General features: G+C 41.5%; 1 protein-coding gene across 2 annotated transcripts in view; it reads left to right on the top strand.

Annotated features, from left to right (window-relative positions):
• The first annotated feature begins 658 nt into the window (after positions 1 to 658).
• Positions 659 to 17514, top strand: part of LOC122799721 (protein bicaudal C homolog 1-like) — a 1306264-nt gene continuing 1289408 nt past the window's right edge. For both annotated transcript variants that reach the window (XM_044068975.1, XM_044068974.1), the window contains exon 1: positions 659 to 958. In XM_044068975.1, coding sequence (XP_043924910.1) covers positions 793 to 958 — 166 coding nt within the window. In that variant the 5' untranslated portion in view covers positions 659 to 792. The remainder of the gene's footprint in view (positions 959 to 17514) is intronic.

The raw sequence follows: 17514 nt of genomic DNA, 5'->3' as shown, positions 1-17514 counted from the left end.
ACAACCAGAAAAGGTAAACTGAACAATAGCTTTGTGCGTGTGTGTGTGTGTGTGTGTGTGTGTGTGTGTGTGTGTGTGTGTGTGTGTGTGTGTGCCACATACCTCTCTACCTCATACAGCTAGAATCAGGAAGAAATCCAAAAATAATGTAAGGAAATCAAAGACAGATTTTAAACTGCTGTTCTTACAAAGTTAAAAAGTTGCTAGAATAACAAAGTTTGCATTTCTGAAGGAAATGAAATTCGAACCTCATATGTATGTCTTTATTTAATGACTTCAATCCACACTCATTTGTCAGAAAACCACAAATTTTATGAGGGGCAGGCCAGAAATATGTGGCAAAAAATCTGGACATTCTGAGCAATTCTAAACAGTTGAGAGGCATGGAATGTAAAACCCAAGCATGGTCAGACAGAAGGAAGTATATAAAAAGTTTCCATGTTTGAGCACCTGATGAATGTAGTTAGTGGTCCACCCTACATCACCGTGTTTTATTTTAGTCTTGTGGAGAAAGAAGCCTGAGTCCGGACAAATTCCACCACACAGCCAAACAAAAGCCTCTGTAAGCTTGGCTTCCCAATACAAAAGGGCTGAACCAAAGTGAACTAACAAAAAAGTGCTAATGCAAATGAGCAAGACGGGAGGAGTTGAACCTGTCCTTTGAGGCTACTGTTGTGTTCCCATGCTGCTGTCTGGGTGATTTATCAAGCATTAAATGCCCACGGAGGGTTACTAGGGAAAGTGAGGACAGTCTACAGAGCCGAGGGGGTAACACCGGATAAATCGTCTGCAATGTCCAGTGAGGCGCAGCTGGTGTCCTACACTGACACCGAAGGGTCCCCGGCGTCGTTAGACCAGTGCACAGCCTCAGATGCTCACCAGACACCGGTCACCGAGCCTGACTGGATTGAGGAACGATTCCGTGTGGACAGGAAGAAGCTGGAAGAAATGCTGCAAAGTAAGTTTGTGTTGGTTAATGATCCGTTAAATGTAAATGCCCAGGCCTGCATGCCATTGAGGGGGGATCAGAGAACCATAACTGCTAGGTAACTAAGGGGTCCCAATTAAAGGGCAGTGCGGAATACATTGCTAACTCGGAGTGGATGCTTGCACTTGTTGCTCTGCTGGGCAGTTTCTGCGCAAATGAAGGGCACATGTACGTCCTCACTGTAACATGAACTGTGCTGCTTAGGAGGAGAGGAATGTCCACATGTGTGCCGTACTGTGTGTGCGTGTCATATTGTGTGTGTTGTACTGCGTGTGTGGGTATGTGTGTGCCTGTTGTGTGTGTGTGTGGGGGGGGGGGGGGTACACGATGGAGATAAAGCAACACTTCAACAACAGTATAACATAATAAAACGAATTTTAATATTTTCGGCTGATATTGTTAGTATTTATGTTGTTACCGGTTTTTATTTCCTCACTGACTTATCCATAGTCACAACTCAGTTATTCTGCATTTTCTTGTTCTATCTTATTTCTGACCCTTTTGGTTTCTTTTTGTCTCCTTTATGTTCACAAACTTGTTTGCAATGTAGCATCGTGTTCTGTGTCGGCTGTTATAAATATTTCTGTTATCACCGTTAGCAGTTTGCAGGTGTTTAATTTGTAAAAGTTGTGACTGAAAGTGAACCCTTGCAGTCCATTCCACCAACCTGTTAGTTGCAGTTACGTTCTTTATACACAGCTGTGTGTGTGTGTGTGTGTGTGTGTCTGTGTGTGTGTGTGTGTGTGTATTCATCAAGCTCCTGGTGAGAAGTGACACATGCAAATATACTAAATTGTCAGTTTCCTGCACTGGTGCTTAAGTAACAGGACTTGCCACCTTTAGGAAGTGTTTCTTGTGTGTGTGTGTTGGGGGACTAAAGGCATTGTCTGTAGTGTTTCGTGAACCGGGTTTCGGCACGAAAGGACGTAGCCTCCCTCGTAGCTTATAGTATTATTGCCACACAGCAAGAGGTTCCCCCGTTCGATTCTCGGCTGGGAAACCTTCTGTGTGGAGTCTGCGTGCCCTCCGTGGGTTTCCTCCGAGGGCTCTGGGTTCCTCCTACATTCCAAAGACACAGAAGGTGGAGCGGACATCCTAAACTGACCATAGGTGTCAGTGTGTATGCGACTGTTTTGTGTGGAAGAAAGTGACACCACGTCACATACCGCTCAACTGTACAGATTTTTGCATGATGTCCAGGTGTTTGCCTAATACTTTTGGTCTGCGTCTGTTCCTCATAAAAATGTTTTTTTTTTTTTTTTTGACAAATTAATAATGGCATGCATTTGAGTGTCAGACTTCATATCCTTCAGAAAATGCATGCTAACACAAATCCTGTTATTCTAGCAAGTTTTTAGGTCTGTCAGTAAAAGCGCCTCTATTTTTCTGCCTTTGTCCCCACATTGTGTCACGTTTTGTCCAGATTTCTTCCTCTAAGAGGTCGTGAGGTATGCACCCCGACCCCATGTACATAAATGGGAAAAAGAGGTGATGAATGGATGTTCACCAGATAGGCACATGGACCTCTTGTCACAAACTACCACCACTGAGTACTGACTAATATGGAGTCAGTCTCATGTAGAGATTGAACCGTGGGACTCAAACCTTTGACTACAGGGTGAATCATTGCTGGGAAATAGAAAATAGATGCTAGAAAAGGGTCCCTACTAGACCGGCACCCTAGGCGGCCGCATAGTTGGCCTATGCCTAAGGCCGGCTATGGGGAAGGCATAGCTGAAATGTCACCAACTGACTTTGAGTAGAATAGAATAAGTTGCATTTGAAATTGTCATTTTTTTGTTTTGTTTCCTGAATGAATTTTGTTTTGGTAAACCTAGAAGTCAGAACAAAGTAAAGCGAATCTTACTTTCGCTGGCAATACTTCTGACTGTTCAGTGAAGAGTCTTACCTTTAAAACCCATAACTGCAAGACACCAGCAAAGGCACCAGTGAAGGGGTTTTACAACTCCATGCAGTATCTGCACTACCAACCCGTATGTGGGGGTGGGGGGTGAGGGGCAGTTTTCCTTAAATTTAGATGGACTGATGTGTGTATGTGGGTTGGTCGCTTGATGTTTTATGCCTCACAGTAACGCGTTTCAGTATTTGCATCTGGCCTGTGCTTTCATTTTCTGAAATTCACATTCTGGCCTGCATACAGATTTCCTTCATGCTTTCTTTGCAAACTGGCCTCTGCCATGCCATCTTCTATAAATCCATTCATTATAAACTTTATCATTGCTTTGTTTTACCTATGCCTTCATATGTCTCATTCTCTTATGTTCTCTGTCTTAACATTTAGTTCAAACCACATTCCATCTGTCTTTATAAGTCCTTGAAAGATTTCTCTTCATTCCCTATAGTTACATCTGGTGAGTAAATTGCAATGTGTTGCAACTGTTAAGTCTGACTAAGCCAACGTCATTACGATCTTCATTTGGATTAAGAATAGCAGGCACATCTTTGTATCAGAGACATGTTAATGAGGTCATAACAAGGCCAAAATATGCATATCCACAGCTAGTGGGGTTTGGCTTTATTGGCCTGAAAGTGTCCATTAAAATGATGACATAAGTCTTGGGTATTCAGAATTGCTAATTAACTGAAACACCTGGTGTTCATAGCTTCATAGCTAAATAGAGGTAGTGTGGCCGAGTGGTCTAAGGCGCTGGATTAAGGCTCCAGTCTCCATGGAGGCGTGGGTTTGAATAGGGTTGGGAGGGTGGCTTAATGGTTAAGGTGTTTGTCTTGCAAACACCAGGTGCAAGGTTTGAGCCTTACAGGGGATAATTGGCTAGGCTTAAAATTGCTTACAAGGGCAATTAGCTTAGTACTAATCTATGAACCTATGAACCTATGTGATTGTGCTCTAAACTGCCAGTTTTGACCTGCTTCTTCTAACATATCATTCCATGTTTCTTTCTGATTTGTTCTAATAACATTTGTAAAACATCTGTTCTAAATATGATTTCCCCCTCATTTCCGGCAACTACTGTTTTTACAGGTACACTGTAGCCACCATGTAGGAAGTTTCATGTAGTGTGCTGCAAGGTGCATTACACAACTTTCTTTTCTCTCTTTATAATTCCTGGGTAGTGCAGTTCTATTTTTACTTCCACTCCCCCACCCCAAGTTCTAACAAAACACATAACACAAGCACTCAGGTCACTCCAAGGCAAGTACAAATATGACTCAGTCATTGTCCATGCTGGTGTGAATGACCTGAGACATACCTCCCTGGACTACATGAAAAGAGACATAGAGGAGCTCTCTGAGCATGTAGCCCAGGCTGGTATGACCCTGACCTTGAGTAGCATCTTACCCTCACCAAGAATGATGCCACAATATGAAGACAAGATGATCAATTTCAACAACTGGCTTAAGTATTGGTGTCATTCAAAGGGGATCCAATACCTGTCAGCCTGAGATGACAAGCTCGACAAGCCACGACGCTTCGCTAGGGACGGCTTGCACCTGTCACCCCTGGGCTTCCGGATATTGGCAAAGGCTCTTGCTACCCCCATAGGGCCTTTTTTATTCAAGGCTCAAAAGACAGACCCACCTCCATAGGTATCACAAGGGATAAGAAACTAAGAGTAATGCTACTCAATGCCAGAAGTCTAAACCTCAAGATGCACGCACTCGAAACTCTCCTTAGCATGGAGAACATTGATATCTGTGCAGTAACAGAAACCTGGTTCAAGGCTCCCGAGAGCACCCCAGCACTGCCAGGTTATCCCTCATACCATGCTTTTCGTCCCTAAAACTTGGACAGAACCACAAAAGGAGGGGGAGTATCAATATTCATCAAAGATACCCACACCTCCAGGTTGGTAGCACAGCACGAAGCATTAGAGACTATCCATGTGCAACTAACAGTGGGTAAAACTGCCTTCCAGTTTATAGCCTGCTACAGACCACCCTCCCAAACCCAGGAACCCCACTCGGCCTTCCTGAGAACACTGGAAAATATGAAGGTCTCTCCAAACACCATTATACTGGGCGACTTCAACTATCCAAACATAGACTGGGGGCATTACTCTAGCTCCAACACCCTAGCCCAAAGGTTCCTAGAATTTATAAACTCACATGCTATGGAACAACTTGTTACCACTCCCACAAGAGGGGAAAACATACTGGACCTGATCATCACCAACATGGGGACTCTATGCTCCAGACCAGAAGTGTATCCCTCACTGGTAAGATCAGACCATAAACTAATCTCACTGGATATTCACATCCCGACCCCACCCCCTGCCCAGAAAACCACAGTGAAAAACTTCTCTAAAGCAAATTTCACACTCCTCAAAACCGAGGTGGAATCCTTCAAAGCCCCCGGGCCTGTGGAAAATACGGCCCAGACCACAGAATCCTTTATAAATGCATTCTATGAACACCTTCAGAATGCATGGATCATGCAATCCCAAATAAAACCAAGACCCAATCCTCCAAAGGCAGATGTCCTGTCTGGTGGACCCCAGCCATAAACAAACTATACAATAGAAGGAGGAAGCTGCTACATGATAGAGCAAAATCCCAAAAAGGGAAGGCATCTCTGATCAGTATTAGCAAAAAACTACGGGCACTCATAAAATCGTCTAAGGCCAGCTTCGAGAGAAAAATTGCACAGGACACTAAGGATAATCACAAGGATTTCTTTAGTTATGTTAGGAAGATGGGTGGGAATTCCCAGATATGCTCAGAATTAGTCCAAAATGACAAAAAATACACCAAACCCACAGACATTGCCAGCATCCTAGTTGACAGGTTCAGCACAAACTCCCCCCCCCCCACCAAAAGGGCAAATATCTATCCCAGCAGAGTGCTGCCCCCCTGACATCTCAGATGCTCAGGTAAGAGCCGCCCTCTCCAAAGCAAAAAACACAGCATCAATGCAGACGGTGTCCCGGGCTGCATCCTACATGAACTCCAAGAAGAGCTAAACCCAAACATAAAACTACTGTTCAATCTCAACCTTACTACAGGATATGTGCCCAAAGAGTGGCGTACAGCAACAGTGGTCCCTCTCCACAAAGGTGGTGCCTCAACGGATCCTGGAAACTATCGCCCCATAAGCCTGACTAGCTTGGTCTGAAAAGTTATGGAAAGGATCATCATGGACCTCATAAATAAAGATATTGGGGACCTACAGACACTGGATCCTACCCAGTTTGGCTTTGTTAAGGGCTGATCCTGCCTCTTAAACCTGGTCGATTTCTTTGAAACAGTCACCAAGGCCATTGACGAGGGGAAGATGGTCCACACAGCCTACCTGGACCTCGCAAAAGCCTTCGATACAATACCCCACTCGGGCATTATAGATAAGCTCACCAGCTTAAATATAAACCCCTATGTCACTAGATGGGTTGCAAACTGGCTCAAGGACAGAACCCACATGGTTAGAATTGCTGGAGCCATGTCAGACTCCAAACCAGTTACAAGTGGCATCCCACAAGGCTCAGTCCTGGGACCTCTCTTGTTCGGTATATATTTCTCGGAGGTACAGGCCAACACGGAAGGATTGTGGCTGACCAAGTTCACAGATGATTGCAAACTGGGCGCCATAATTGACTCTCCAGCCGACACAAGCATCCTCCAAAAGGGCATCATAGAAACAGACAACTGGTGCCAGAGCCATGGCCTCAAGCTAAACGCCAAAAAGTGTATAGTCATCCCCTTTGGCAAAAACAAAGTGCCCACAAATTACCACATAGGTGGTAATCCATTAAGTACAGAAGAAGTAATTAGGGACCTGGGGACCCAAGTTGATAGCAATCTCTCATTTGACAACCACGTGGCCAAAGTGGTTAGAAAAACATTTTATATAGCCCACCTAATCATGAAGGGATTCACATCTAGATCAGGGGAGGTCATCATGCCTCTTTACTCATCCCTCATCAGGCCCATAATTGAGTACAATGCCCCTTTTGGGATGTACCTTACCAGACACCTGCAGCAACTGGAAAGACCCCAAAAGTACCTCACCAAAGGATCAAAGGGCTCAAACAGATGCCATATGCTGCCTGGTTAAAGAAACTCCAGCTCTACTCAGTGGCATACCGCCTGCTCAGAGGCGATCTGTGCCTGACGTATAAAGCCATGTCCAACCCGGAATTAATGGACATGCTGCACCTCAGAAAATCCAAATCCCATCGAGCTACGTACTCTAGAGACTTGAACCTCAGCACTGAAATAAATAGGTCATGCTGGAGAGACAGATTCATAACCCAGAGGCTCCCTTCACTCTGGAATAAAATCCCAGTCCAGGTTAGGCAGAGTCCCTCATTGACTCTCTTCAAGAGGAATCTTGATGAGTGGATTGGAGATCGTAGGTTTACCCTGGGTATCACTTCTGTGTCACTGTTAGACAGAGGCACAGTATACTAACCTCGAAAAAGGGCATAGCAAAATTAATTTAAAATGGGTGGCGAAAGCCAGACACACTCTGGCTAGGCTTATAAATGTCCTAGGGAAGATAGCTTAGTATGAACCTATGAACCTTTAAAAATTTGCAGCAGCCTGACAATGCTTGTGGTTAATGTCTGTGATCACCACTCTGCAAGTTCTGTTGTTCAGCTGTGTTTATCTTAATTTTTCCTACCTAGTTTCTATATGCGTTTTGATAATAGTATCAAACTATATTTTTATTTGATAATTTCCTTCTGACCATAACATCTTTACTGTTTTATTTCCTACTCATAGGAGCAGGCCTGTGGCCAGGAGTTTTGGAACTGTATGTTAACTTCCAAAATGTAGCTCCCCCCAACCCCCAGAAAGTACAGTCTTAACTCATTACAGCCATGTGATGCATTCATGTGTTTCTGCAGTTACATCCTACTGACACCTGTATGTGTCAAATATTGCTTGTTTAATTTTGCATTAATAATTCCAAAACCATTATTTAAGTATTACAAGATTTCATCTTAAAGCTTACACAGTGGTAAGCATAACTATATTGATACTTTATCTCAGTTTACTACAGGTAAAGAGATATTAATTGTTCATATATTTATTTATATTGTCATAAATTACATATTGTTCCATATATCTTGACAACCAATTAGCAGAGACAGAACTAAAAGCTCTCAGCTGGATGAACAAAATGTAACTGACGGTATGTGTGTAACTTGAGTGGTTGCTGAGATATTGTAAGTTGTTTACAAAATAATACAGACGTTATAGTTACTGTGTTTATTGTGACTTATTTATTTATTTATTTATTGACATTTGTTAACCGGGTTTGTCCAACTGGGCTTGTGACCCATTTTCAGTGGAGACCCATGGAGAAAAGCTCCAGTAGTACTTTTTAAAACAAGTACAGCTTTAAACAATATTGATGTAATAGCAGTTATAGCAAAATGATTCACATATGTTGGGTTACATGTATAAAGTTAAAGTTGCATTAAAAAGAAGCTAAGTAACAATTTTACATTGATATAGTTCAATGTTGTTGTTGTGTCTTTCGGCTTTTCCCGGTTAGGGGTCGCCACAGCGGAAGTCCAGTCCGCTAATGATTGGCAGTTGATTTTTACGTGTCGAGTTGCCAGCCCTGATGCACAGCCTTCAGAGAAGGTATGCCCATTCACGCATGTCTCCACACAGAAGACGCTCTAGCTGAGAATCGAACAGGACAATGTCTTACTGTGAGGCGACAACGCTACCGCAGCACCACTACCACATTGATATAGTTCAATAGGTCAACAATAAACATTTTTTGTTTGTATAAAATTATGCAAATGCATAGTAGACACAGTGGAGAGAGAGGTGTAATGAGGTACTAAGTATGGTCCTTTTGAGGGTACATAAAGGGAAGGAAGACTAGGTAGGGTCATGGCAAGGGCAGGTTCTGGAATTGAGAAAATAAGCTTTTAGTTCATTTTTAAAGTGTGAGGTGTGGGAGATTAAATGCAAGTCAAGGGGAAGTTTGTTCCAAGCGTGGACAAGGGAGTGTTTGTAGAGTAGTTTGCCTACTGACCTTTTTGGGTTGTAGATATCAAGTAATTGTTGGTTAGAAGTACGGAGGGTCCGGGATGGGATGTAGATGGAGACTAAGGAAGATAGAGATGGACAGAAGGAGGGTTTATAAAGAATAGAGTGTAGCATATGAAATTGATAAGATAGCAGAAATTGGGGAAGTTCAAGCCATTGAAGAGAGTTTAAAGAAATGCAGTGAAGTGAGTTGTATGGGGAGTTAATAATGAATTTGGCTATTTTTTGGTAAGTCTGTTGGAGTTTGATTAGAGTGGAGGCCGGGATATTGGTAAGAACTGGGGCGGCGTATAAGAGGGAGGGGAGGAGGAGTGCCTGGCCCAGGGTAAATCTAGATTCAGGGATTAGGAATTTTTTGTTCCGATATAGCAGACCTAGTTTCTGTTTTTTTTTTTATACATTAGAGTATGTGTAGGCTGAACTTGAGTTCGTCATTGATAATGACCCCTAGGAGTTTTGTGTGGGTGTCAGGTTGGATAGTTGTATTGTTAGAAGATGTAATAAAAAAGGAGGTTTTTGTGATGAGAAAGAGAAGGGGGAAGGAAAAGTAGGAGTTTGGTCTTTTTGATTTATAAAACCCAGTTTAAGACATAGAAACTAAAGAATACTATCACCATAAAAATAGTTTGTGCTGAAGAGTTTGCCATTTATACTTTATTAGTAACCCCTCTGGTTCCAGTGATATGAACATTTGTTGGAAATGTAAGTGCATAGTTGAGATAACAAAAATAAAAACACTTAGGCTCTGTGGATCGGAAGTTACCATGCAATCTTCTAGCACTCCATTGGAAGGAAGGACTAAAGAGGAAAAAAAAAACTGAATTAGTCAAACAGGGATTCTGAGAAAAAATGTCATTTGACAAAATTTATAACCGTAGACCATGACAAATATGGCAATTTTTAGTTTAAATTCTATCACATATCATTGCAAAAGGTAAGCACATTATTTAGAAAAAGTGAGTTCTATAACATGTATCATATATGCCTGGCTGTACCCATGCCTGGTAAGCAATCTAGAGGGATTGTTTTGCTTCTGATTTTAAATTAATAATTCTTTCCTTTTCTCTTTGTCTATGCTTTTTCTATCTTCATTAATAGTTTTCTTACTGTTTGGAATCTATTTCTCTGAAGTGCAAGCTAAAACTAAAGGTCTGTGGCTGACATTTGCTGATGACTGCAAACTGGGAGCAGTCATAGCATCTCCAAATGATGTCAACATCCTACAAGAAGGTCTTACACAAACAAATGACTGGTGTGAAAGCCATGGTGTTAAACTCAATGCAAAAATGTATCACCATCCCTTTTGGTAAGAGTGATGTTCCCGCTAACTACCACATCAGTAACAACATCCTACGTACTCCCTCAGTGTTGAAAGACCTGGGCACACAGGTTGACAGCAACCTTACCTTTGATCACCATGTCTCCACAGTGGTATATTGCTCATCTCGTAAGTAAGGGCATTACCTCCAAAAAAAAGTAGTTATAACCTCCCTGTACTCTTCCCTCATCAGGCCAATAATTGAGTACAATGTCCCTGTAGGTATGTACATTTTCAAGCACCTGCAGCAATTGTAGAGACCACAAAGGTTCCTCACAAGGAAAATTCAAGGTCTTCAGCATCTGTCCTATGAGGATCGTCTGAAATCACAGCCACTTTATTCTGTTTCATACAGACTACTCAGAGGCAATCTCTGCCTTGCATATAAGGCAATCTTTGACCCTGCTTTATTGGAAATGCTGCATATCCGTAAGTCAAATAGTACATGGATTACTTGCTCTAATGGCCTTAACCTGGTATGTGACATTAATAACCTCATATGTGACATTAATAAAATCTGCTGGAGGGACAGATTTGTCTTCCAGAGGTTGCCACACCTTTGAAACGGACTCCCACTTCATGGCAAGCAGAGCACCTGAGTGGCCCTCTTCAAACACAGTCTGGATGATTGGATGGGTAACCATAAATTCATACCAGGGGTTCCAACTATGTCCCTCCTGGACAGAGGTGATAGGCGCTGATCATGGAAAGAAGGATCCTATGAATTATTTCATTTACTGTCCAACTTAGTGGTATGTTTATTAGTTATTTAAGTGCATCATTCTTTAATTTATTTTTTTATTTGACATTTGTTGACCGGGTTAGTGTGGCTGGGCAGGTGCCTATTTTCAACAGAGATCCAAGGAGAAAAGCTGCAAAAAAGGTAGATGATGTACAGTGAATTAAAAAGTAGTCACAAATGTAGTAAACCAGCAATCAGATATAAATCCAGCACATACAAGCTTGCTTTCATAATGTGCATTTTTAAATGCCCCTTTTGTAATGGCTACAGCTGTCCGTTTCAATACATTCCAATACTTCCTGATGCTGTTTAATTTCTCTAGAGCTTGTTCCTGTCCCCGTTCAATAACAAGAGAGGTAAAATAGTAGCTTTCTATATCAAGAACTCTCATCTGGTCCTTATTTCTCTCTTTCATCAGTATATTAATCACTATACTGGATTTCTCTATCTTTTCTGCTCTAAATGAGTACATTTATTTATTTATGTACTTAGTCTTTGTTCACCAAGTACTTGGGCTGGTATTTAGAGCAACATAGCAGGTGGACTAGGCTGCCTTAAGAAGATGGTCTTTGAGAGGATGTCTAAAGGCCTCAGTTGCAGCTTGAAGTTTTACATCCTTGGGGAGGAGGCTCCAAATGGCAGGACCTAATGTAGAGAATGCTTTTTCTCCAGCAGCAGTGTGGAAGCATAGAGAGACAAGGGATAGATTGTCATTTTGGGAACTTTTTTTGGTGCACAAATATCAGTACTGTTTTCACAGGCAGGCAGTAGCTCAAGTTTAAGGTTTTGCAAAGTACGGTGCCACAAAGAAAGGTGGACCTATCTGCGACTGATAGCCTTTTGATACAATTATGTACAAGAGGTTGTGCTAAAATAATGACTCATAAGATTTTGTTTTGCATTATTTTTAAACTCTGAGTATTATAAGTGGAATGTAGAGCCAGCAAAGGCAAAGCATATTCACATTTTGGAAGCAGAATAGTTTTGACAATCACAGTCCAGGAAATGAGTGAACAAAGGTGTTTGATTCTGTGGCAGAGTTTTAGTTGCACCAAAACTTTAGTGGTCATTTTACCCAAGTGAATAGTAAAGGGGAGTAATGGCTCCAATGTCAGTCATACTGGTATTTCTGCTCTGAGACATTGGGAGTGGTATTGCCTTGGATGTCCTGGGCTGGGGGTGGGGGGCAATTTCTGAATAGTTTCTAAGACCATTACATTTTTATGGGGGGGTAATTAAGATTTTATTATCACGAGAAAAGTTTTGTTTACATTTCTTAAACCAAGGAAACATTAGCCATATGTTTATCATCAATAAAGGGAGTGTGATTCTTACCATATGGTTATTCAAGTTATACTGATTTTTATCCCATGGAGAAAGAGTTAGCAGGACTGTCAGTTAAGTCATACTGATTTTTCTCCATGATGAGGGGGGATAATTTATTCCATCTATTCATATTGTCATATTTTTTTTTGTAGTTGATTCTGTGATTTAGCTCTTAAGTTCTTTTACATTTCAGGATAGTTTAATTTCTTGGATTGCACCAACACCCAAACCACTTATCATATATCAGGTGTCCATTTGCCATTTTTGTAGTCGGCATAATTTATGTGTTATTAGTATTAAATTTATAACTGGATATTTCTGAGAAGCACTCTAAACCTACTTCTGACTGAGCGAAAATGTATTTTGTTTTGACGGTGCTCGGTATGTATCATCTTCATATTCTGACTCCTGAACATCTCTATTACTTACCATTTTCTTATCTGAACTTAAAATTCCAATGAATCCATTTTATCCATGGTAATAGATAACAGATAAACAGTTTTGTGGAGAGCACACATCATACCTCTCAACCTCTTATAGCCAGAAATCTGGACAAAGTCATAAATAAAAGTGGCAGAAATGCCCAAAAATAGGGACATTTTTTAACTATTACTCTTTCAGACTTAGCAATTTGATAGAATAGCAGGTTTTGAATTAGCATGAATTTTCTGAAGGGTATGGAGTCTGAAACTCAAATGTCTTTCACTGTTTTCTAACTTCAGTCTTTAATGATTTGCCACTAACTTGCCAAAAAACAATTTTATGAAAAACGGACCAAAATATGAAGCAAATATCTGGACATTCTGTGAAAATCTGTACAGTTAAGAGGTATGTCATTGCCAGGTCCCTTTTGGTAGGATTTCTAAGTTTGGAGAAGTTACCATTTATAAAGAACCTTGCTGAGGATATTGATGGAAGGTTTTTGTATTGGCTGTTGCATGTCACATGAATCTCAGCTGTTCTAGAAGACAGGAAATCCCCACATACAGTTGAAAGATTTCTTTGGATTAAGTGCTGTCAGAAAAGTTTTTTTTTTCTTGTGGTGGCTTGCTAACATGAACAAGTGCAACATCTTGCTTCACTTGGAAGTTTCTCTGGATACGTTAGTATAAAATAAAGGCTTATTGCCCTAAATACTGATAATGGAATATAATTACAACACACTAGGTGGTGTATCTTAGAGCAAGCAACTGAAACCAACATTATCAACATTTTCTTTTTTACTAAATGTGTATGCAATCATTTTTATTCAATAGCACTATGCTAATTGTTGCTTTCTGAAATAATTATAAATATGCAGCATTTGGCTTTCCTATCACCATAAAGTGTAAAGCAAAAATCATAGTTCTACTCAGAAAAACATGTTCCCACCTTCCATGTTAGTATGTCTTGCACAAAGCAGGGCTACTTTGTTTAGTGCACAAACATAAGAAAGGAAGTAAATTTTACACAACAGCTATTAATTCATTGCCTTTAACACAGACTCAGCATGCTGGTTTATGCAGTTCACCAGTATCACATAATAGTTTTGTTGTCATAAAACAGTGCATATATCTGACAGTTCCTGTGCTGTCTTTTTTGTTAAATTCAGCACTACAGTGCAGTTATTTTAACATGCTATTGCTTTCTACTGCATTACGATAAAAGTGCAAAGCAAAATGTCACAGTTTCATTCAGTATGGTCGTTTTCCTATCATTGTGTGCATTAATATCTATTCTGCAAAGCAGTGCTTGCTTTGTGTCTATTGCAGAAACACAACAAAGGAAATAAACGCTATGGTGGAGCTTTCTATTAGCACACCTTTCATATAGCTTCTGCATGCTGTTTACTTTGTCTTCTCTTTTTTTTTGTAAGCAGTAATATAATTCTTTTGTAATCAGTAATATAATGTCAAATATTGCTTTTCACAATCACTTGAAAATGCTGTTTCTTGTTTCCCTGTCTTCATAAAGTAGAAAGCAAAATGTCACCATTCTGCTTGGAAAATCATTTTTTTATCATTCTCAGCCCATGGATCACAGCTTTCTGCAGCTTATCATCTGTATCTCATCCCAATTTCAGGAGGGAGCTGTATTTAATTTCTGAGGCTGATCTTTCTCTATAAGCATAATGCTGATGGTTTTACTGTTGTTATTAGTGTCAACACTTGTTAGGCCATGGAGGAAGTAATAGTGTGCACTGGGGTATGTAACATATCTCTGCAGCATACCTCTCAACCTCCAAGCATTAAAAATCTTATGAGTGGCCTTCAGAAATCATAGCAGGTGGTACAAAAGAGAAACACTTTATTATTTTGTTTAGAATAGGTCTTCAGATGCTGTGCTCCATGTAGACATTTCTAATGAAGCTTTATATAGACAGTCCACTTATTTAAAAATGTACGCATCCTTAAAAAAGTCTAACTTTTGAAGAAAATCCATACATCTGGAAATTGCAAGACTAAATTTGAGATCAAAAGTGGCAGCATTATCCCTAAATCATAGCACTCAAGCGAAATGCTCTGCAGTTTTCTTTCCTAGTACTTTCAGCTGGTATCTTCATACGTTCTTAGCTTGGTACTAGGCTATCGGCCCTAGGGCCCGGCCTATACAAGCCTAGTCATAACAATTCCCTGGCTATTTCTTCCCACAATATTTACTTCCCTGGCCCCTGTCTTTCAGGGTGACTGACGTGATCCCCGGGGTAAATTTCCTATCTCCCATCCAATCATCAAGGTTCCTTTTGAAGAAGGCCAAAGAGGCACTCTTCTTGACATGTATGGGCAGTCTATTCCAGAGTCTGTGGAGGCTCTGGGTCAGGAAACTATCTCTCCAGCATATTTTGTTCACTGTGATGACAAGGTTTAGATCCCTGAAGCGTGTGGCTCTGAGAGATTGGGATTTCTTTAAGTGTAGCATGTCCAACAGCTCTGGGTTTGACATGGCCTTGTATGTTAAGCAGAGATCGCCTCTGAGTAGATGATATGTGACAGTGTATAGCTGGAGTTTTTTTAGATGGTCAGCATAGTGCATCTGCTTTAGACCTGTGATTCTTTTACTGAGATATTTCTGCGGCCTTTCCAGTTGTTGCAGATGTCGTGAGATGCACATACCAAACGGGGCGTTGTATTCTATAATGGGTCTAATGAGGGATGAGTACAGTGGGACAATGACCTCCTTTTTTCTGGATGAAAAGCCCTTAGTGATGAGGTGTGCCACATAGAAGGATTTCTTGACTGTTGTAGCGATGTGGTTATCGAAGGTGAGACCACTGTCCACCTGTGTCCCTAAGTCTCTTATCACACTTTCGGTGTTTAGTGTACTGCCACCTATGTGGTAATTCATGGGTACATGTTTTTTCCGAAAGGGGATAACTGTACATTTATTGGCATTGAGATTGAGCCCATGGCTCTGGCACCAAGCATCTGTTTCTGTAAGGACCTTTTGTAGAATATCTACATCATTTTGGGATTCAATAATGGCTCCCAGTTTGCAGTCATCTGCAAACTTTGTTAGCCAGAGTCCCTTAGAGTTGGTGTGTACTTCAGAGAAGTAGATGCCAAACAAGAGCGGTCCCAGGACTGAACCCTGAGGTACTCCACTTGTCACTTGTCTGGAGCTGGATTTGGAGTCTGCTACTTTTACAGTGTGGGTTCTGTCAGTAAGTCAGTTGGCAACCCATCGAGTGACATAGGGATTAATGCCCACCTTAGTAAGTTTATCTATGTTTCCAGAGTGGGGGATGGTGTTGAAAGACTTGGCGAGGTCCAGATAGGCTGTGTTGGACCACCTTACCTTCATCCACAGTTCTGGAGACTGATTTGAAGAAGTCAATCAGGTTCAGGAGACAAGATCGGCTCTTCACGAACCCAAACTGGGTGGGGTCCAGTGTTTGAAGGTTGCCAATGTCTTTGTTTATAAATTTCCATGATAGTACGTTCCATGGTCTTGCAGATCAGGCTCATCAGACTGATGGGGTGGTAGTTCCCAGGATCCAAGGTGGATCCCCCCTTGTGGAGTGGGATAACTGTAGCTGTGCACCACTCAGGGGGCACGAAGCCTGAGGTGAGACTGTGATTAAACATGACACTTAGGTGAGGTGCCAGTTCATTTTGTAGTTCATGTAGTACACGGCCCTGGATGTTGTCTGGTCCCATGGATGCTGTATTCTTAGTTTTGAAGTGTGTTTTTTACCTGTGTGGCAATTATTACCAGAATTTGGCACTCTTTCAGTATTGAGATGGGCCCTTTAGGGGGTAAGAGGGGGGTGAAGTTGGCACTGAATCAATCTGCCAGGATATTGGCAATAGAGTGGGAGGGTGGCCTAATGGTTAAGGTGTTTGCTTTACAAACACAAGGTGCAGGGTTTGAGTCTCACAAGGGATAACTGGCTAGGCTTAAAATGGCTTGCAAGGGCAGTTAGCTTAGTACTAACCTATGAACCTATAGGTTCATAGGTTGATACTAGGCTATCTGCCCTAGGGCATTTATAAGCCTAGCCAGTGTGTGTTTGGCTTTCACCACCCTTTTAGATTAGTTGACTGTGCCTCTGTATAGTAGGTCACAGAAGATAGCTCTTTTGAGATTAGTTTACTGTGCCTCTGTCTAGTAGGGACACAGAAGAGATCCCAGGGGTAAACCTACGATCTCCCATCCACTCGTCAAGATTTCTCTTGAAGAGGGTCATTGAGGGACTCTGCCTAACATGGATTGTGATTTTGTTCCAGAGTGAGGGGAGCCTATGGGATATGAATCTGTCCCTCCAGCATGTCCTATTTATTTCTGTGCTGAGGTTTAAGTCCCTGGAGCATATAGCTCTAAGGGATTTGGATTTCCTGAGATGGAGCATGTCCATTAATTCTGGGTTGGACATCGCTTTATACGTCAGACACAGATCGCCTCTGAGTAGGTGGTAAGCAACTGAGTAGAGCTGGAGTTTCTTTAGCCTAACTGCGTAGGGCATCTGTTTGAGTCCCTTGATCCTCTTGGTGAGGTACTTTTGGGGTCTTTCCAGTTGCTGCAGGTGTCGGTAAGGTACATCCCAAATGGGGCATTGTATTCAATTATGGGCCTGATGAGTGATGAGCAGAGGGGCACAATGACCTCTCTTGATCTAGATGTGAACCCTTTCGTGATAAGGTGGGCTATATAGAAGGTCTTTCTAACCACTTT

This window comes from Protopterus annectens, chromosome 4.part0 (assembly GCF_019279795.1).
Source record: "Protopterus annectens isolate FY-2018-M chromosome 4.part0, PAN1.0, whole genome shotgun sequence".
Lineage (NCBI taxonomy): Eukaryota > Metazoa > Chordata > Ceratodontiformes > Protopteridae > Protopterus > Protopterus annectens.
The sequence above is the reverse complement of the archived record's forward strand: the minus strand, read 5'-3'. Positions and strand labels throughout refer to the sequence as shown.